At 44.2% G+C, this 22,089-nt stretch overlaps 1 protein-coding gene across 1 annotated transcript in view; it reads left to right on the top strand.

The window, feature by feature from the left end:
• glipr2 (GLI pathogenesis-related 2) overlaps positions 1-22,089 on the top strand; it is a 49,828-nt gene that overhangs the window by 1,403 nt on the left and 26,336 nt on the right. Inside the window, exons 3-6 of the mRNA XM_072432905.1 lie at positions 77-154; positions 1,900-2,049; positions 15,024-15,230; positions 15,347-15,424. Of these exons, the coding sequence (XP_072289006.1) occupies positions 77-154; positions 1,900-2,049; positions 15,024-15,230; positions 15,347-15,424 (513 nt within the window). The remainder of the gene's footprint in view (positions 1-76; positions 155-1,899; positions 2,050-15,023; positions 15,231-15,346; positions 15,425-22,089) is intronic.

Here is a 22,089-nt window from a genome sequence, read left to right as displayed (position 1 = left end):
GAGCAGTTAACCAATTATTATTCTCTTCTCATCAACATGCTGAGAGTTAAATGGTATGTTTCGCCATGTTTTTCAGGCAAAGATGCTGTGGATTCATGGTACGGTGAGGTCAAGGACTATGACTATAAAAACCCAGGATTCAGCAGTAAAACAGGTGAGCTAGAATCAAGCTGATGTGGAAAACCCTGAGCACAGAATATTTAACACGGATACTGACCAGGTTCACGTTCTGATTCTGTTTATCCAACCTCACTTCCAGTCTGATGTTCACCAATCATGTTCTGATCATTTTTGTTGTTAAACTGTCTCTGTGAATTTGTGGAGTATGAGTAGGCTTTGTTTTCTGCAAATACAAACACTTGTGTGCAGATACAGGTCTAGCACCATATGCTGGTGCGATTTATAATGACCACTGAGGGACAAATGAGGGACGACACAGGGACGAATGAGGGATGAATGAGGGACGAATGAAGGACGAATGAGGGACGAACGAGGGACGACACAGGGACGAATGAGGGATGAATGAGGGACGAATGAGGGACGAACGAGGGACGACACAGGGACGAATGAGGGACGACCGGGGGATGAATGAGGGACGAATGAGGGACGACACAGGGACGAATGAGGGACGACCGGGGGATGAATGAGGGACGAATGAGGGACGACACAGGGACGAATGAGGGACGACCGGGGGATGAATGAGGGACGAATGAGGGACGACACAGGGACGAATGAGGGACGACCGGGGGATGAATGAGGGACGAATGAGGGACGACACAGGGACGAATGAGGGACGACACAGGGACGAATGAGGGACGACCGGGGGATGAATGAGGGACGAATGAGGGACGACACAGGGACGAATGAGGGACGACCGGGGGATGAATGAGGGACGAATGAGGGACGACACAGGGACGAATGAGGGACGACCGGGGGATGAATGAGGGACGAATGAGGGACGAATGAGGGACGACACAGGGACGAATGAGGGACGAATGAGGGACGAATGAGGGACGAATGAGGGACGAATGAGGGACGAATGAGGGACGACAGGGACAAATGAGGGACAACCGGGGGACGAATGAGGGACGACACAGGGACGAATGAGGGACGACACAGGGACGAATGAGGGACGACACAGAGAGAACGTTTACCACATATTTTGTATACAATAAGACGACCAACTGTGGATGTAATTTATGTTTTGGTGTCGTGTGTCGTGTGTCGTGTGCCGTGTGTGAGTTCTCTGTCACATGTTGTGTGTCATGTGTCATGTGTGTGTTCTCTGTCACATGTTGTGTGTCGTGTGTCATGTGTGTGTTCTCTGTCACATGTTGTGTGTCATGTGTCATGTGTGTGTTCTCTGTCACATGTTGTATGTCATGTGTCATGTGTGTGTTCTCTGTCACATGTTGTGTGTCATGTGTCATGTGTGTGTTCTCTGTTACATGTTGTGTGTCATGTGTCATGTGTGTGTTCTCTGTCACATGTTGTGTGTCGTGTGTCATGTGTGTGTTCTCTGTCACATGTTGTGTGTCGTGTGTCGTGTGTGTGTTCTCTGTTACATGTTGTGTGTCGTGTGCCGTGTGTGTGTTCTCTGTCACATGTTGTGTGTCGTGTGTCATGTGTGTGTTCTCTGTCACATGTTGTGTGTCATGTGTCATGTGTGTGTTCTCTGTCACATGTTGTGTATCATGTGTCATTTGTGTGTTCTCTGTCACATGTTGTGTGTCATGTGTCATGTGTGTGTTCTCTGTCACATGCTGTGTGTCATGTGTCATGTGTGTTTTCTCTGTCACATGTTGTGTGTCATGTGTCATGTGTGTGTTCTCTGTCACATGTTGTGTGTCATGTGTCATGTGTGTGTTCTCTGTCACATGTTGTGTGTCGTGTGTTCAGGACACTTCACTCAGGTGGTGTGGAAGGACAGCAAAGAGCTGGGGCTGGGGATGAGCACCAATGGAAGCCTTGTTATTGTGGTGGGACAGTACAGACCGGCCGGGAACATGAACATGCCCGGGTACTTCGAAAAAAACGTCCTGTCCAAAGGTAAACACTAATAATCTATATGATTCGCACTTTCTGACCAGCCAAGACCACACACTTTGAAAATACTGACAGGTAGATTAACCAATCACATGGTCCGTTTGTGTCTGAACAAACAAGGAGGTTTACGAGGAAAAAAGCAAATAAAAATAAACTAAATCGGAGGTGGGGGAAGTTTTATATTTTGTCCTGAATGTTACGAGTATAGTTGTGATTTTATGTGTTTAATTCCAAATGCTTTGTAAAGGTGTAGAGTGGCACTCGCCGTGGCTCAGTGGTTAAGGGCGTGGCTCAGGTGTGGTTGCTGCCACTGCGGCTTCAACCCCATTTCTCACTCCACATTTCACACAACTTTCTTTTACCTTCGGGGCAGAAAAAACTGTAAATTAACAGGGGCCTTCAATCTACATACTGTATTTTTTGGACTATAAGTCGCACCGGAATATAAGTCGCACCAGCCAAAAAATGCATAATAGAGAAGAAAAAAACATATATAAGTTGCACTGGAGTATGAAATGCAGTTACAAGTGTGAAAATAACAGATAATGTCACATACAAGTCGGTCTGGAGCTTAAGTATATAGTATAAATATAAGTATAAGTCGCACCCCGGCCAAAACTATGAAAAAAGGTGCTGAAAATACGGTAAATATATAATTGATCTAATCCTGATTTTAATCCTGATCGATGCACGAAGTGAACTGGTGGTAGATATTTGCAGTTATTTGGGTTACTTTTACTACAAAACAACAAGAAACAACAGATGTTAGGGTTATAAATCACAATGTTAACTTAAATTCATATTTAGTTAAAAAAAATTCATACAGTATCACTCCGACTGTCGTGCATCAAGTTCACAATTTTCTTTTCCGTTTTGGTTCAAAAGTTCACTCCTTTACTATCACTATTTACTGTTACATTGCAGCATAAAGGCTGTGCATTTTACAGCCAAGACCGCAGGAGGAGGAGGAGGAGGAGGAGGAGAGAAGACGTCCTGCACTCTGCTCTAAACCAAGACTTTTAATGTTACATCCTGTATCAAAATCAAATAAACGTTTTTTTCACCATAAACAGCTTTGACTTTTTTCCTATATGTTACCACATTCACTATATATACAGTATAATCACTACCAGACCAGAGGCACGGTTTGGTTTCCACGCCTCAGTCCATTTGCCCCGAGGCAGCTGCAGCACTGAGTCAAAATAAGCAGTAATTCGACAAACTTTGTCAGACGGTGCAGTTTCTGTAACACCAAAATTTCCCCATTGTGTGGACAAATAAATGCTATCTTATCTTATCTTATTTGGCACTGAGATGTGAGACGGCAGGAGAAACCATCACCGCTTCTGCCTCTGAGTCTGTCTTTAAAATTGTCCTGACCAAGACCTTGAACTCTACTTTAACTCTACTCATATGTAATCTTTTTATAGTTACCATTTTTACTTTTGCTTAAAGGTGCCCTATGTAACTTTTCAGGGTTATGGTACATTTGCTTAGAATGTTCCATGACATCAGTCTCTGGAGTAACAGGTAACCCCTATAGGCCAAGTTACAGGTCTAATCTGTGGAAAGGCGACTCTACTCACAGTAAGAATACATGTTTTTTAGCATTAAAAAAACTGTATTTGAATGAGATAGAAGCAGTGCAATGGTGCCTTACAGGCCAATGCTTTATGACCAGACCTCACCCCTGACTCTGAGATCTGGGTGGCTAGAGGAAGTGTTGTTGTGTCCTGAGGCAAAACACTTCACCCACATTGCCTAGTGCCAGAGATCCAGGACCCGAGCTCCAGGACCAGAGCTTCAGAACCCTGGACGCTCTGATGCCCCTTGCTGCAGGACACAGAGCTGTTGACCCTCCCTGACCCTCTGACCCCTCTCTGGCCTCCTCTGACCCTCTGACCCTCTCTGATCTCCTCTGAACCTCTCTGACCTTCCCTGACCTTCCCTGGCCCTCCTCTGGCCCTCTCTGATCCTCCCTGACCCTCTCTGACCCTCTCTGACCCTCCCTGACCTTCTCTGACCCTCTCTGACCCTCTCTGATCCTCCCTGACCCTCCCTGACCCTCTCTGACCCTCTCTGATCCTCCCTGACCCTCCCTGACCTTCCCTGACCCTCTCTGATCCTCCCTGACCCTCTCTGACCCTCTCTGACTCTCTGACCCTCCCTGACCTTCTCTGACCCTCTCTGACCCTCTCTGACCCTCTCTGACCCTCTCTGACCCTCCCTGACCCTCCCTGACCTTCTCTGATCCTCTCTGACCCTCTCTGACCCTCTCTGACCCTCCCTGACCTTCCCTGACCCTCTCTGATCCTCCCTGACCCTCTCTGACCCTCTCTGACACTCTCTGACCCTCCCTGACCCTCCCTGACCTTCTCTGATCCTCTCTGACCCTCTCTGACCCTCTCTGACCCTCTCTGACCCTCTTGTTAAACTCCACAGATAAACACTTTATTGTGTATGTAGCTGCTCTAAATGTTCCCTGGGGAATGAATAAAGTTACAAAGTCAGTTTATTGATTCCAGGCGTCACCATGGAGACAAGCAGGTGTACTGAAAAAAAAAAACACTATTGAGAGGCTTTTTTATTTATTAAGTAAAAAGGAAAACTGTTTTGTATTAAATAAAATAAAAGTTCATCCTAAATTGGGCACGTTCATGGTCACAGGTTAAAAATATTAATTAAAACTTTAACAATTTTAATAGAAATATTTTTCCTTTTTAAATAAAAACTTCGACTATCCGAGGTGAATTTTTAAAGTTAGATTTAGACTGCTATAAAAATCTTGATTTTTAAAAAGTGAACTAATGAATTAAGATTGTATTAAGAAAATAATATTTGATAAAGCTACCTTTCAACTTGTTGGAAAAACTTGTTGTAAACTGTAATTTGTTTTTATTATTATCTAGTACATATGACAAACATTTATGATTTTCTAATTGTGAGTTTATTTGGTGTGTTTATACCTGTTGTACATATAAATGATGTTTTACAACAATCAAGAAGCAGAAAACTTTTTAAACTTTTACTTCTCTTCTCATCATCTACCTCTTCACCAAATTTTATGATTCTACGTTCATATTTTTTTGGGCCATTTCCTATCTCTCAATGCATATTTGGTCAATTTGGGGGGCGCTGATGCGCCAATTTTTTTCATTTTAGAAAAAGGAGATAGAGAGGCACGAATTAGAGGTGTGCAATTTTTGTGACTTTTCGCCAATTGTTCACTGGGGGTAAAATAGAGGGGCTGGTCCCGAGAAGAAAGAAGAAAAAGAAAAAAAATATATAGCCGCAAGCCACGTGACTCGCAACGCAAGAGGAGGGGGTGCTTTTATTCCACCTACTGCTGAATATGTGACGCTATCGCGTCTTCTCCCCTTTGCCTTACATATAAAGTTAAAAGTTTGCGGCTGCGCCGCACATGGTTCTTAGAATAAAACTTTGGATAACTTTTGATGGTCCACCACTGAAGATAAGACTTACCAAATCTCAGGTTAATAGGGCTAACACCCAAGGAGGAGTTTGTAAAAGTATAAAGTGTCAACATGTTCACATTTCAGAGAGCTAGCGATTTCCCCAATGGAATAACATGGGAGGTTTCTGTCATCGTCGTAACAAATGTGACATGGGTCTCATTGACTTTTTGATCAGGATGCCAAAATTGAATTTTGTGCAAAATTTCATAAAATTTTACCGTCCATATAAAATTTTACTTCACTCTGTAGGGGGGCGCTGTCTCTTCAAGTAGGTTTAGGGCAAAGGATTTAACAACTGATTCTAATTTGACGCAATTCAGACTTTATCTGCGCAAACAGCAGCAAATTTCAAAATTTGGGAAATTTCTGTAATTTTAGCTACAGTTTGCGGCTTCGCCGCACAGAGACCGTGACAGGTATCAAAGTAATTTGGATAACTTTTGATGTCCCACTCCTCAACACTATTTTCACCAAATTATTATTGCCGTAATAATATTTTTTACGTTTATTTTTTAGGGGGGGTTGGTCCCCAGAAGAATAAAGAATAAAGAAGAAGAAAGAAAGAATAATATTGGGCGTTATATTCAGGACAATTCTAACTTTATTTTAAATTCAAGTTGGCGGATTTTTGTTTTTGTTTGCTTTTTAAGGTGCACTAAAGAGCAAGTAGAGAGCTGTGGGAGTGAGGCTGGCAGAGAACAATAGGGTGAAACGACCCAACACTAGACCAAGTGAATAAAAAGCTGTGTAAGAGAGAATAGCAGAGAACAATAGGGTGAAACGACCCAAGACTAGGCCAGTAAGTGAAGAGCTGTGAGTGCGAGGATGGCAGAGAACAATAGGGTATAACGAACTGTAATGAAGTTAGCCGGATGAGCATGTTCCTCCTCCTCCTCTGCATCCCTCTCATCCTAATCATCCTCTTCACCCTCTCACCATATCTACCACCACCAGTCTCCAGGCCCTGGGGGAGACATCTAATACAATTAGATTATGGAATGCCCATGATCGCAATGTCTTCCGCCGGGGTCTGAGCGCCAAATAACCCACGTAATAAATCTTGCTAAACAGTCCTTTCTTTATTTGTCTGTGTCTCTCCAGGGTGAATTAACTTTTGTACTGGCAGATAATTTCACAAGACATTTTTGGCTGAAACAAAAATATTTTTGCGGTGACTTCAACTTTTTACTCTAAATGTATATTTTTAACGGGTAGGCGAGAGTTTCTTAATTTGTTGTTCTCACGGAGGTGAGGACGGAACAAAAATTTTAATAAAATGTTAATTTCATGTTATCAAATCACATCTCTACCATCCAGAAGTCGGAGTTGAATTTGAAAATAAAATTGTATTCAAAATAAATGTATTGGCTTCTTAGAATATAGGCCCTACTACCATCTCTCTACATTATCAACATAATTATAGTTATCAATGCAAGAAATTGAAAATAACCCTTATTATGCTGATCGGTACAAAAATGCCTTCAAAACAGATGGCTACAGCAAAATGTCAACCTACAACCTACATTTCGTCTTTTTGTTGCTTTGAAGCTTCAATACATCGTTGTGGCAGTGATTGTTTTGAAATGCTAAAAAACTCTCGTGCGCACAGCGTATGCGTACAGGGGATCACGGCACGCCGTGGCCCGTGCGGCACCGTAGCGTCTTTTCAGCTTCAACCCATTTTGAGATGATCCCTAAGCTCTCTGACCTTCTGACACGTGATCTAACTCGGTGTCGGAGTTGCTGGTGTGGAATACATTTTTATTTTTATTGAAATTTTGGCCAGAATAACTGCGGAAAATCTGTGAAAACAGAAAACAAATTTGGGGGGATCTCTGTTTTTGACGTCATCGGGCTTGCGAAACCATCCATCCATTTTCTTCCACTTTATTTGGGGTCGGGTCACGGGGTAGCAGTATAAGCAGGGACTCCCAGACTTCCCTCTCCCCAGACACTTCTTCCAACTCCAAAGGGATCCCGAGGCGTTCCCAGGCCAGCCGAGAGACCTCCAGCGTGTCCTGGGACTTCCCCGGGGCCTCTTCCCGGTTGGACACGCCCAAAACATCTCCCCAGATACCCGAGCCACCTCAGCTGGCTCCTCTCAACGTGGAGGAGCAGCGGCTCTACTCCGAGCTCCCCCCGTGTGGCCGAGCACCTCACCCTATCTCTAAGGGAGCGCCCAGCCACCCGGCGGAGGAAACTCATGTTCCATCCTTCCCTCACTCGTGAACAAGACCCCGAGATACTTGAACTCCTCCACTTAGGGCGAGGACTCCCCACCCACCTGGAGAGGGCAAGCCACCCTTTTCCGGTTGAGAACCATGGCCTCGGATTTGGAGTTGCTGATTCTCATCCCAGCCGCTTCACACTCGGCTGCAAACCGTCCCAGAGCATGTTGGGTTTGATGGAGCCATCAGGACAACACCGTCTGCAAATAGCAGAGATGAGATCCTGTGGTTCCCAAACTGGAAACCCTCCAACCCCTGACTGCGCTTAGAAATTCTGTCCATAAAAACTTTGAACAGAACCGGGGACAAAGGGCAGCCCTGGCGGAGTCCAACATGCACTGGGAACAGGTCTGACTTACTGCCAGCAATGCGAACACAGCTCCTGCTCCGGTCATACAGGGACCGGACAGCCCTGAGCAAAGGGCCCCGGACCCCGTACTCCTGGACGATCCCCCAAAGAACACCCGAGGGACACGGTCGAAAGCCTTCTCCTGATCCACAAAGCACATGTGGACTGGTTGGGAAAACTCACATGAACCCTCGAGCACCCGATGGAGGGTATAGAGCTGGTCCAGTGTTCCACGACCGGGATGAAAACCACTCTGCTCCTCCTGAATCCGAGGTTCGACTATCGGTCGGATTCTCCTCTCCAGTACCTTGGAATAGACCTTACCAGGGAGGCTGAAGAGTGTGATCCCTATGTAGTTGGAATACACCCTCTGGTCCCCCTTCTTGAACAGAGGGACCACCACCCGGGTCTTCCAGTCCAGAGGCACGGTCCCCGACCGCCACGCGATGTTGCAGAGACGTGTCAGCCAAGACAGTCCTACAACATCCAGATACTTTAGGTACTCAGGGTCTCATCCACCCCCGGAGCCCTGCCAACAACGTGCGAACAACCTCAGTAACTTCAGCTTGGGTGATGGACGAGCCAGACTCGAAGTCTCCGGTTCGCTGCTTCCTCTTCAGAAGACGTGACGGTGGGATTAAGGAGATCCTCAAAGTATTCCTTCCACTTGTCCGACGACATCCCCAGTCGAGGTCAGCTTCCCCCTCCTGAGGCGGCGGACGGTTTGCCAGAATTTCCGACCGATAATCCTCCTCCATGGCCTGCCCAAACTCCTCCCAACCCCGGCTTTTGCTCTGCGACAGCACAAGCTGCGGCCCGCTTGGCCTGCCGATACCTGTCAATGACCTCAGGAGACCTACAAGCCAGAGTGGGCTGATAGGCCTCCTTCTTCAGCCTGACGACATCCCTTACATCCGGTGTCCACCACCGAGTTCGGGGGTTGCTGCCACGACAGGCACTGGAGACCCTGCGACCACAACTCCGAGCAGCCGCATCAACAATGTAGATGGAGAACATGGTCCCCAGCCTCCCCCGGGATATGGGAGAAGCTCTCCCGGAGGTGCGAGTTGAATACCCTACAGACAGAGGGCTCTGCAAGACGTTCCCAACAGACCCTCACAATGCGCTTGGGTCTGCCAAGTCTGTCCGGCTTCCTCCTACGCCAGCGGATCCAACTCACCACCAGGTGGTGATCGGTTGACAGCTCTGCCCCTCTCGTCACCCGAGTGTCCACGCGGCCGGAGGTCAGATGACATGACAACAAAGTCGATCATTGACCTCCGGCCTATGGTGTCCTGGTGCCATGTGCACTGATGGACACCCTTGTACTTGAACATGGTGTTCGTTATGGACAATCCGTGGCTAGCACAGAAGTCCAATAACTGAACACTGCTCGGGTTCAGATAGGGGAAGCCGTTCTTCCCGATCACCCCTCTCCAAGTCTCAGTGTCATTGCCAACGTGGGCATTGAAGTCCCCCAGTAGAACAACGGAGTCCCTGGTCGGTGCACTGTCCAGTACACCTCCCAAGGACTCCAAGAAGGCCGGGTACTCTGCACTGCTGTTCGGCCCGTAGACCGCCACAACAGTGAGAGACCTGTCCCCCACCCGAAGGCGTAGGGACCCTCTCGTCCACCAGGGTGAACTCCAACACGTGGCGGCTGAGCTGAGTGGCTATAAGGCAAGGCAAGTTTATTTGTAGAGCACATTTCATACACAAGGCAATTCAAAGTGCTTCACAGCAGTAAAAATGCATTCAAATCACAAAGAAATTACAGAAACAGAAATACAATAAAATTAACTAAATTAAAAATTATCAATCCAACTGATTTTCTAAACTAATAAAATCACAAACAAAAGAGAAGAGTGCAAAGAAAAAATCCTTTCAGTCATATGCGCAGCTAAACAAAACTGTTTTTAGCTTAGATTTGAACATTGTCAGAGTAGAAGCCTGTCTCACATCTTCAGGAAGACTGTTCCAGATTTTAGCTGCATAAAACTGAAACGCAGATTCCCCATGTTTTGTCCTGACTCTGGGCACCAGCAGGAGCCCGGTCCCTGAGGTCCTCAGAGTCCGAGATGGTTCATATGGCACTAACATATCCAAGATATACTTTGGTGCTAGGCCATGGAGAGACTTGTACACAAGCAGACCTGCTTTAAAGTCTATTCTCTGAGCCACAGGGAGCCAGTGCAGAGACCTGAGAACAGGACTAATGTGATCATACTTCCTGGTTCTAGTCAGGACCCGAGCAGCAGCGTTCTGGATGTACTGCAGCTGTTTTACAGCTCGTTTGGAGAGGCCAGTGAGCAGGCCGTTACAGTAGTCTAATCTACTGGAGACAAACGCATGGATAAGTCTCTCTAAATCTGGTTTTGACACTATATTTTTGATTTTGGCAATGTTTTTTAGATGGTAAAAAGCTGCTGATGTTATTGATTTGACGTGGCTATTAAAGTTCAAGTCTGAGTCCATTTTTACCCCCAGATTTCTAATTTGGTTTGTAGGTTTTAGAGCGAGACTCTGGAGGTGACCGCTAACACTTTCTCTTTGTTTCTGTGGGCCAAAAACGATTATTTCAGTCTTGTCTGAGTTCAGCTGGAGAAAGTTGTTTTGCATCCACACACTGATCTGTTGGATGCAGTGACAGAGTGAATCTACTGGTCCATAGTCACCTGCCGATAGTGAAACATAGATTTGAGTGTCGTCTGCATAATTGTGATAGGACACATTTTCACTGCGTATCAACTGACCTAACGGCAGCATGTAGAGGTTGAACAGAAGAGGACCCAGGACTGACCCTTGGGGCACTCCACAGGTCAGGGTCATGTGGTCTGAGACACAGCTACCAATTTCAACAAAGTACTTCCTGTCTTCCAGATAGGACCTTAACCAGTTTAGGGCAGTGCCAGTGATGCCCACCCAGTCCTCTAGTCTCTGTAAGAGGATCCCATGATCGACAGTGTCAAAAGCAGCACTCAGATCTAACAGAATTAAGACTGAGGCTTTGCCCATGTCAGTGTTCAGGCGGATGTCATTTGTCACCTTGACAAGAGCAGTCTCAGTGCTGTGATGAGGTCTAAAACCTGACTGAAAAACATCAAATGAGTTGTTTATTAAGAGGAAATCTGTGAGCTGTTGGTAAACAACCTTTTCAAGGACTTTGCCCCAAAATGGCAGATTAGAGATGGGCCGGTAATGACTCAGTACTGCGGCATCAAGACTGCTCTTCTTTAGGAGAGGCTTTATGACCGCAGTTTTCAAAGACATTGGGAATGTTCCAGATTGAAGCGACATGTTAACTATGTGAGTGAGTGGTGCTAACAAACTGTTCAGCACAGACTTTAGAAATCTGGTGGGTAACACATCAAGGCAGCATGTAGATGAACTCAGACTGGTGATGATCTCATGGACAGTTTTATCAGTTACTGGTGCAAAGTGAGTTAGCTCTAAGTGTCTTGGTGGTTTTAGGGTAATTTTTTGCATTGTGGGATTTATAGCATTTTTAATGCCCTGAACTTTGTCATTAAAGAATAATGCAAACTCTTTACACTTGGATGTGGAAATGAGTTCTAACGGCAGCTGAGCTGGAGGGTTTGTTAATCTGTTTACTGTGGCAAACAGGACACGCGAGTTGTTACTGCAGCTTCCAATTATTTCAGAAAAATATCTTTCCCTAGTTCTACATAAGATTAGGTTGTACATGTTCAGCTTTTCTTTGTAAATCTCTTTTTGAACCTGGAGCTTTGACTTGCGCCATTTCCGTTCGGCCCTGCGGCACTCCCTTTTCTGTGCCCTGACCGAATCATCATTTCTCCACGGCGCCTTCTGCTTATTTTTTACCATTTTAGCCTTTATAGGGGCGATGGTGTCCAGAACATTCAAAACACTAGATGTAACAGAGTTCAACAAATCATTTACATTAGAACATGAGACATTTTCAAAGTTTATCATTTCCATAAACAGTGCACCTGTGCCATCACTTATGTGTCTCCTCTGAACAACTGCAGGACCAACCGGAGGTTTGGGAGAAACAGACAGGTCAAAGAAGACACAGAAATGATCAGACAGAGCAACATCGATCACATTAACATTTGAAATATTTACCCCCTTTGTAATTATGAGATCTAGAGTGTGTCCTTTGCTGTGGGTGGGGCCTCTCACATGCTGAGTAAGACTGAAGGTTTCAAGGACAGCATCAAGCTCTTTAGCGTTTCTGTCACAAATATTATCAACATGCACATTGAAATCACCTGTAATGACCAAACCATCAAAGTCTGTGCATATGACTGAAAGCATCTCAGTAAAATCATCAATAAAACCTTGGCAGTGCTGGGGAGGCTTGTATAAAACAATGAAGAGAATGGATGGAGACCGTTTTAGCTCCATTTTAAAGGATACATACTCAAATGATGAAAACACCCCAAAAGACAACCTGCGGGTAATTATTTCATCTCTAAAGACAGCACAGACTCCACCCCCTTTTCTGTTTTCTCGTGTTTCAGATTCAAACCTAAAGTTGGGTGGAGCAGATTCTATCAGAACTACATTTCCTGTGTTTTTGTCAAGCCATGTTTCAGTTAAAAACATAAAATCAAGATTATAAGAAGAAATAAAATTATTAATTAAGAGAGATTTGTTACATAAGGATCTGACATTTAGCACAGCAAGTTTCAGACTAGTTTCAGTGAGACTGGGCTTTATCTTTTCACAGGGAATATGAATCACATTTCTCAGATTGGGCCTGACTCGCATTTTGTTTTTCCATCTGTGTGATGATGTGACTACAGAAATAGCACTAGGGGGGGCTCTTTTTACATAGGGCCCCGGGTTGGTTTGATTTTTAATGTGACAATAAGTCCCGGCAACGCTGAGACCCAGTGCATCCTAGCTATGGGAGATACCAGGTGAAAGGCGAGGTTGGATGGGTGGTGGGGCTTTTGTAGCCAAGGAGAGTTTGGGACCAGGTGAGAGGCGAGGGGGGATGGGTGGTGGGGCTTTTGTTGGTGTAGTCGGCTTGTGCAGGGAAGAGTTGATAAGTATTGGCATAGCCCTTGCTATATTGGGCGTGAGTGGAGCCATCTTAATGCCTGATTTGATCAGACTTTCAAAATGGCTGGGAAGGCCCATGGGTGAGAGTGGAGATGAGAAGGAGAATGATGAATCTTTAGTGGGAGTAGATGTTGCAGGGGGAACCCAGGGCTGGTGTGAAGGCAGGGGCGATGACAGGGATGTGTTTGGGCTTGTCACAGATGGGTCCAAGGCCTTTGAAGATTGTTCCTTTGCTGGAGGCGGTGGAGGTGAATGCGGAGCAGCTGGAGCTGAATCCTTTGCTGGTGGTGGTGGAGCAGCTGCTGATGAATCCTTTGGTGGAGGCTGAGGTTGTGGTGCTTTTGATGTTGAAACATTGGCTCGGTCTCTGGCTGATGGAGCAGGAATTCTTCTCTCATTCCTCTCTTCTCTAACTATCTGCTCAGGACCCTGTCCAGGCCCAGTCCAATGCCTCAGAGCGTGGAGCAGGTTCTCTGTCAGCACCCTCACTCCACCTCTGCATAGGTGGGGGCCATTTCTCTTAAACAGGTCCTCTCTTTTCCAGAATAGATAGAAGTTCTCAATGTAGTGTAGTCCTCTCGGTGAACACTCTTTGGACAGCCATGTGTTCAGCTGAAGAAGCCGGCTAAACTTGTTTATCCTCCTGTCGATGTTTGGAAGAGGTCCACTTATGAATGTTTTGATTTTCATTTTATCAAGCACGTCGAATAACTTCAAGAAGTCTTTTTTTCAAAACTTCAGTCTGTTCCCGCCGCATGTCCACTGCACCCACGTGCACAATCAGCTGTTTAGCTCCTCCATGCTTAGCCATAATATTTGGAAGGAGTGACGTTATCTCAGAAACAGTGGCGCTTGGAAAAGAATGTGTGTTTATCTTTTCATGCGTCACGTGACTTATCGCGCCGTCCCCAACCAAAACAATCTGCGTGACCTTGGCAGATCCTCCTCGCTGTATTTTGGCCACGTCATCTTTCCTTTTTTCATTTAATTCCATCTCTGAAAGTGGTAAAAATCTGTTGGTGAGCTGTATTTTAGGTGACTTTACGTTATCTTTGTATCGTTTAGGCAAGCCCACACCAGCCCGCTGCCTCTCCCCGCGGGCAACACCAGAGAAGTGGAGCGTCCAGCCCCTCTCGAGGAGATGGGTTCCAGAGCCCAAACTGTGCGTGGAGGTGAGGCTGACTATATCTAGTCGATACCGCTCAACCTCCCGCACAAGCTCAGGCTCTTTCCCCCCCAGCGAGGTGACATTCCATGTACCCAGAGTTAGCGTTTGTGTCCGGAGATCTGGTCGTTGAGGCCCCTGCCGTCGACTGCCGCCCAGATCACTCTGCACCGGCCCCTTGTGGATCCTCCGGGTGGTGTGCCCACGGGAGGGCGGCCCCACATCGCTCTTTCGGGTTGTACCTGGCCGGGCCCCGTGGGGAAAGACCCGGCCACCAGGCGCTCGTCGTTGAGCACCCACCCCAGGCCTGGCTCCAGGACGGGGCCCCGGTGACACCAATCCGGGCGACGTAACTGGCCTTGATCTTTTACTTGTCATAAAGGGCTTCTGAACCACTCTTTGTCTGACCCGTCACCTAGGACCTGTTTGCCTTGGGAGACCCTACAGGGGCTTAAAGCCCCGACAACAAAGTTCCTGGGATCATTCGGGCACTCAAACAACTTATTAAAAAACTCTCGCCTTACTCCAATACCTTTACTGAAGTAGATTTATCATGTGATACTTTTTTAGCATTTATCTGGTCCTGTATCTGTACTTTTACTCAAGTAACAAAACCGAACGCTTCTTTCACCTGCACTTTTCAAGTCCAAAACGCTGTAGTGTAGTATTGTGGGAACTCCAGATTGACACGTGTCTTTGTCCTGCAGACGAGAGCTTCAAGAAGGCTTTCCTGGACACTCACAACGCGCTCCGGGCCCAGCACAGCGCCGCGGCCCTCAGCTACAACTCTGAGCTGTGCGCCACGGCTCAGAAATGGGCCGACCACCTGCTGCAGCAGAAGGGCGTCCTGGGGCACAGTGAAACCTCGGACGGAGAGAACATCTACTGCTCACAAGGCTCCGGCGCTCCAAACGGTAAAGTCACATTTCACTGACGGCACAGACCACATATGAGGAGCAGTTAACCAATTATTATTCTCTTCTCATCAACATGCTGAGAGTTAAATGGTATGTTTCGCCATGTTTTTCAGGCAAAGATGCTGTGGATTCATGGTACGGTGAGGTCAAGGACTATGACTATAAAAACCCAGGATTCAGCAGTAAAACAGGTGAGCTAGAATCAAGCTGATGTGGAAAACCCTGAGCACAGAATATTTAACATGGATACTGACCAGGTTCACGTTCTGATTCTGTTTATCCAACCTCACTTCCAGTCTGATGTTCACCAATCATGTTCTGATCATTTTTGTTGTTAAACTGTCTCTGTGAATTTGTGGAGTATGAGTAGGCTTTGTTTTCTGCAAATACAAACACTTGTGTGCAGATACAGGTCTAGCACCATCTGCTGGTGCGATTTATAATGACCACTGAGGGACAAATGAGGGACGACACAGGGACGAATGAGGGATGAATGAGGGACGAATGAGGGACGAATGAGGGACGAACGAGGGACGACACAGGGACGAATGAGGGATGAATGAGGGACGACACAGAGAGGACGTTTATCACATATTTTACATACAATAAGATGAACAACTGTGGATGTAATTTATGTTTTGATGTCGTGTGTCGTGTGCCGCGTGTGTTCTCTGTCACATGTTGTGTGTCGTGTGTTCTCTTTCACGTGTTTTGTGTCATGTGTTCTCTTTCACATGTTTTGTGTCATGTGTTCTCTTTCACATGTTGTGTGCCGTGTGTTCTCTTTCACATGTTGTGTGTTCTCTTTCACATGTTGTGTATCTTGTGTTCTCTTTCACATGTTTTGTGCCATGTGTTCTCTTTCACATGTTGTGTGTTCTCTTTCACATGTTTTGTGTCTTGTGTTCTCTTTCACATGCTGTGTCTTCTCTTTCACATGTAGTGTGTCTTGTGTTCTCTTTCACATGTTTTTTGTCATGTGTTCTCTTTCACATGTAGTGTGTCTTGTGTTCTCTTTCACATGTTGTGTGTTCTCTTTCACATGTTTTGTGTCTTGTGTTCTCTTTCACATGTTGTGTGTTCTCTTTCACATGTTGTGTGTCTTGTGTTCTCTTTCACATGTAGTGTGTCCTCTTTCACATGTTGTGTGTCGTGTGTTCTCTTTAACATGTTGTGTGTCGTGTGTTCTCTTTAACATGTTGTGTGTCGTGTGTTCTCTGTCACATGTTGTGTGTCGTGTGTTCTCTTTAACATGTTGTGTGTCGTGTGTTCTCTTTCACATGTTGTGTGTCTTGTGTTCTCTTTCACATGTAGTGTGTCTTGTGTTCTCTTTCACATGTTGTGTGTCATGTGTTTTCTTTCACATGTTGTGTGTCCTCTTTCACATGTTGTGTGTTGTGTGTTCTCTTTCACATGTTGTGTGTCTTGTGTTCTCTTTCACATGTTGTGTGTCTTGTGTTCTCTTTCACATGTTTTGTGCCATGTGTTCTCTTTCACATGTTGTGTGTCTTGTGTTCTCTTTCACATGTTGTGTGTCGTGTGTTCTCTGTCACATGTTGTGTGTCGTGTGTTCTCTTTAACATGTTGTGTGTCGTGTGTTCTCTTTAACATGTTGTGTGTCGTGTGTTCTCTTTAACATGTTGTGTGTTGTGTGTTCTCTGTCACATGTTGTGTGTCGTGTGTTCTCTTTCACATGTTGTGTATCGTGTGTTCTCTTTCACATGTTTTGTGTTCTCTTTAACATGTTGTGTGTCTTGTGTTCTCTTTCACGTGTTGTGTGTCTTATGTTCTCTTTCACGTGTTGTGTGTCTTGTGTTCTCTTTTACGTGTTGTGTGTCATGTGTTCTCTTTCACATGTAGTGTGTCTTGTGTTCTCTTTCACATGTTGTGTGTTCTCTTTCACATGTTGTGTGTCTTGTGTTCTCTTTCACGTGTTGTGTGTCTTGTGTTCTCTTTCACATGTTGTGTGTCATGTGTTCTCTTTCACATGTTGTGTGTCATGTGTTCTCTTTCACATGTTGTGTGTCGTGTGTTCTCTTTCACATGTTGTGTGTTCTCTTTCACATGTTTTGTGTGATGTGTTCTCTTTCACATGTTGTGTGTCGTGTGTTCTCTTTCACATGTTGTGTGTTCTCTTTCACATGTTTTGTGCCATGTGTTCTCTTTCACATGTTGTGTGTCGTGTGTTCTCTTTCACATGTTGTGTGTTGTGTGTTCTCTTTCACATGTTGTGTGTTCTCTTTCACATGTTTTGTGTCATATGTTCTCTTTCACATGTTGTGTGTTGTGTGTTCTCTTTCACATGTTGTGTGTTGTGTGTTCTCTTTCACACGTTGTGTGTCGTGTGTTCTCTTTCACATGTTGTGTGTCTTGTGTTCTCTTTCACATGTTTTGTGTCATGTGTTCTCTTTCACATGTTGTGTGTCGTGTGTTCTCTTTCACATGTTGTGTGTTCTCTTTCACATGTTGTGTGTCATGTGTTCTCTTTCACATGTTTTGTGTCATGTGTTCTCTTTCACATGTTGTGTGCCGTGTGTTCTCTTTCACATGTTGTGTGTTCTCTTTCACATGTTGTGTATCTTGTGTTCTCTTTCAAATGTTTTTACCATGTGTTCTCTTTCACATGTTGTGTGTTCTCTTTCACATGTTTTGTGTCTTGTGTTCTCTTTCACATGCTGTGTCTTCTCTTTCACATGTAGTGTGTCTTGTGTTTTCTTTCACATGTTGTGTGTTCTCTTTCACATGTTGTGTGTCTTGTGTTCTCTTTCACATGTAGTGTGTCTTGTGTTCTCTTTCACATGTTGTGTGTAATGTGTTTTCTTTCACATGTTGTGTGTCGTGTGTTCTCTTTCACATGTTGTGTGTTGTGTGTTCTCTTTCACATGTTGTGTGTCTTGTGTTCTCTTTCACATGTTTTGTGTCATGTGTTCTCTTTCACATGTTGTGTGTCTTGTGTTCTCTTTCACGTGTTTTGTGTCATGTGTTCTCTTTCACATGTTGTGTGTCGTGTGTTCTCTTTCACATGCTGTGTGTTCTCTTTCACATGTTTTGTGTCTTGTGTTCTCTTTCACATGTTTTGTGCCATGTGTTCTCTTTCACATGTAGTGTGTCTTGTGTTCTCTTTCACATGTTTTGTGCCATGTGTTCTCTTTCACATGTTGTCTGTCGTGTGTTCTTTCACATGTTGTGTGTTCTCTTTCACATGTAGTGTGTCTTGTGTTCTCTTTCACATGTTTTGTGTCATGTGTTCTCTTTCACATGTAGTGTGTCTTGTGTTCTCTTTCACATGTTGTGTGTTCTCTTTCACATGTTGTGTGTCTTGTGTTCTATTTCACATGTAGTGTGTCTTGTGTTCTCTTTCACATGTTGTGTGTCATGTGTTTTCTTTCACATGTTGTGTGTCTTGTGTTCTCTTTCACATGTTGTGTGTCGTGTGTTCTCTTTCACATGTTGTGTGTCTTGTGTTCTCTTTCACATGTTGTATGTTCTCTTTCACATGTTTTGTGTCATGTGTTATCTTTCACATGTTGTGTGCCGTGTGTTCTCTTTCACATGTTGTGTGTCTTGTGTTCTCTTTCACATGTTTTGTGTCATGTGTTCTCTTTCACATGTTGTGTGTCGTGTGTTCCCTTTCACATGTTGTGTGTCTTGTGTTCTCTTTCACATGTTTTGTGTCATGTGTTCTCTTTCACATGTTTTGTGTCTTGTGTTCTCTTTCACATGTTGTGTGTTCTCTTTCACATGTTTTGTGTCTTGTGTTCTCTTTCACATGTTGTGTGTTCTCTTTCACATATTGTGTGTCTTGTGTTCTCTTTCACATGTTTTGTGTCATGTGTTCTCTTTTACATGTTGTGTGTCCTGTGTTGTCTTTCACATGTTGTGTCTTCTCTTTCACATGTTGTGTGCTGTGTGTTCTCTTTCACATGTTGTGTGTTCTCTTTCACATGTTGGGTGTCATGTGTTCTCTTTCACATGTTTTGTGTCATGTGTTCTCTTTCACATGTTTTGTGTCATGTGTTCTCTTTCACATGTTGTGTGTCGTGTGTTCTCATTCACATGTTGTGTGTTCTCTTTCACATGTAGTGTGTCTTGTGTTCTCTTTCACATGTTTTGTGTCATGTGTTCTCTTTCACATGTTGTGTGTCGTGTGTTCTCTTTCACATGTTGTGTGTTCTCTTTCACATGTTTTGTGTCATGTGTTCTCTTTCACATGTTGTGTGTCGTGTGTTCTCTTTCACATGTTGTGTGTCGTGTGTTCTCTTTCACATGTTGTGTGTCGTACGTTCTCTTTCACATGTTGTGTGTTCTCTTTCACATGTTTTGTGTCTTGTGTTCTCTTTCACATGCTGTGTCTTCTCTTTCACATGTAGTGTGTCTTGTGTTCTCTTTCACATGTTTTGTGTCATGTGTTCTCTTTCACATGTTGTGTGTTCTCTTTCACATGTAGTGTGTCTTGTGTTCTCTTTCACATATTTTGTGTCATGTGTTCTCTTTCACATGTTGTGTGCCTTGTGTTCTCTGTCACATGTTGTGTGTCGTGTGTTCTCCGTCACATGTTGTGTGTCGTGTGTTCTCTTTAACATGTTGTGTGTCGTGTGTTCTCTTTAACATGTTGTGTGTCGTGTGTTCTCTTTAACATGTTGTGTGTCGTGTGTTCTCTGTCACATGTTGTGTGTCGTGTGTTCTCTTTCACATGTTGTGTATCGTGTGTTCTCTTTCACATGTTGTGTGTTCTCTTTCACATGTTGTGTGTCTTGTGTTCTCGTTCACGTGTTGTGTGTCTTATGTTCTCTTCCACGTGTTGTGTGTCTTGTGTTCTCTTTCACGTGTTGTGTGTCATGTGTTCTCTTTCACATGTAGTGTGTCTTGTGTTCTCTTTCACATGTTGTGTGTTCTCTTTCACATGTTGTGTGTCTTGTGTTCTCTTTCACATGTTGTGTGTCATGTGTTCTCTTTCACATGTTTTGTGTCTTGTGTTCTCTTTCACATGTTTTGTGTCATGTGTTCTCTTTCACATGTAGTGTGTCTTGTGTTCTCTTTCACATGTTGTGTGTTCTCTTTCACATGTAGTGTGTCTTGTGTTCTCTTTCACATATTTTGTGTCATGTGTTCTCTTTCACATGTTGTGTGCCTTGTGTTCTCTGTCACATGTTGTGTGTCGTGTGTTCTCCGTCACATGTTGTGTGTCGTGTGTTCTCTTTAACATGTTGTGTGTCGTGTGTTCTCTTTAACATGTTGTGTGTCGTGTGTTCTCTTTAACATGTTTTGTGTCGTGTGTTCTCTGTCACATGTTGTGTGTCGTGTGTTCTCTTTCACATGTTGTGTATCGTGTGTTCTCTTTCACATGTTGTGTGTTCTCTTTCACATGTTGTGTGTCTTGTGTTCTCTTTCACGTGTTGTGTGTCTTATGTTCTCTTCCACGTGTTGTGTGTCTTGTGTTCTCTTTCACGTGTTGTGTGTCATGTGTTCTCTTTCACATGTAGTGTGTCTTGTGTTCTCTTTCACATGTTGTGTGTTCTCTTTCACATGTTGTGTGTCTTGTGTTCTCTTTCACATGTTGTGTGTCATGTGTTCTCTTTCACATGTTTTGTGTCTTGTGTTCTCTTTCACATGTTTTGTGTCTTGTGTTCTCTTTCACATGTTTTGTGTCTTGTGTTCTCTTTCACATGTTTTGTGTCTTGTGTTCTCTTTCACATGTTTTGTGTCATGTGTTCTCTTTCACATGTTGTGTGTCATGTGTTCTCTTTCACATGTTTTGTGTCATGTGTTCTCTTTCACATGTTTTGTGTCATGTGTTCTCTTTCACATGTTGTGTGTCTTGTGTTCTCTTTCACATGTTTTGTGTCTTGTGTTCTCTTTCACATGTTTTGTGTCTTGTGTTCTCTTTCACATGTTGTGTGTTCTCTTTCACTTGTTTTGTGCCATGTGTTCTCTTTCACATGTTGTGTGTTGTGTGTTCTCTTTCACATGTTGTGTGTTCTCTTTCACATGTAGTGTGTCTTGTGTTCTCTTTCACATGTTTTTTGTCTTGTGTTCTCTTTCACATGTTGTGTGTTCACTTTCACATGTTGTGTGTCTTGTGTTCTCTTTCACATGTTTTGTGTCTTGTGTTCTCTTTCACATGTTGTGTGTTCTCTTTCACTTGTTTTGTGCCATGTGTTCTCTTTCACATGTTGTGTGTTGTGTGTTCTCTTTCACATGTTGTGTGTTCTCTTTCACATGTAGTGTGTCTTGTGTTCTCTTTCACATGTTGTGTGTCTTGTGTTCTCTTTCACATGTTGTGTGTTCTCTTTCACATGTTGTGTGTCTTGTGTTCTCTTTCACATGTTTTGTGTCATGTGTTCTCTTTCACATGTTGTGTGTCGTGTGTTCTCTTTAACATGTTGTGTGTCGTGTGTTCTCTTTAACATGTTGTGTGTCGTGTGTTCCATTTAACATGTTGTGTATCATGTGTTCTCTTTCACATGTTGTGTGTTCTCTTTCACATGTTGTGTGTCTTGTGTTCTCTTTCACGTGTTGTGTGTCTTATGTTCTCTTTCACGTGTTGTGTGTCTTGTGTTCCCTTTCACGTGTTGTGTGTCATGTGTTCTCTTTCACATGTAGTGTGTCTTGTGTTCTCTTTCACATGTTGTGTGTCTTGTGTTCTCTTTCACATGTTGTGTGTCGTGTGTTCTTTTTCACATGTTTTGTGTCTTGTGTTCTCTTTCACATGTTTTGTGTCTTGTGTTCTCTTTCACATGTTGTGTGTCTTGTGTTCTCTTTCACATGTTTTGTGTTGTGTGTTCTCTTTCACATGTTTTGTGTTCTCTTTCACATGTTTTGTGTCATGTGTTCTCTTTCACATGTTGTGTGTCGT

This window comes from Eucyclogobius newberryi, unplaced genomic scaffold, assembly GCF_026437365.1.
Source record: "Eucyclogobius newberryi isolate DKJ021-1_F unplaced genomic scaffold, fEucNew1.0.hap1 SCAF_6, whole genome shotgun sequence".
Lineage (NCBI taxonomy): Eukaryota > Metazoa > Chordata > Actinopteri > Gobiiformes > Gobiidae > Eucyclogobius > Eucyclogobius newberryi.
This window is presented reverse-complemented; position numbering and strand designations above follow the sequence as displayed.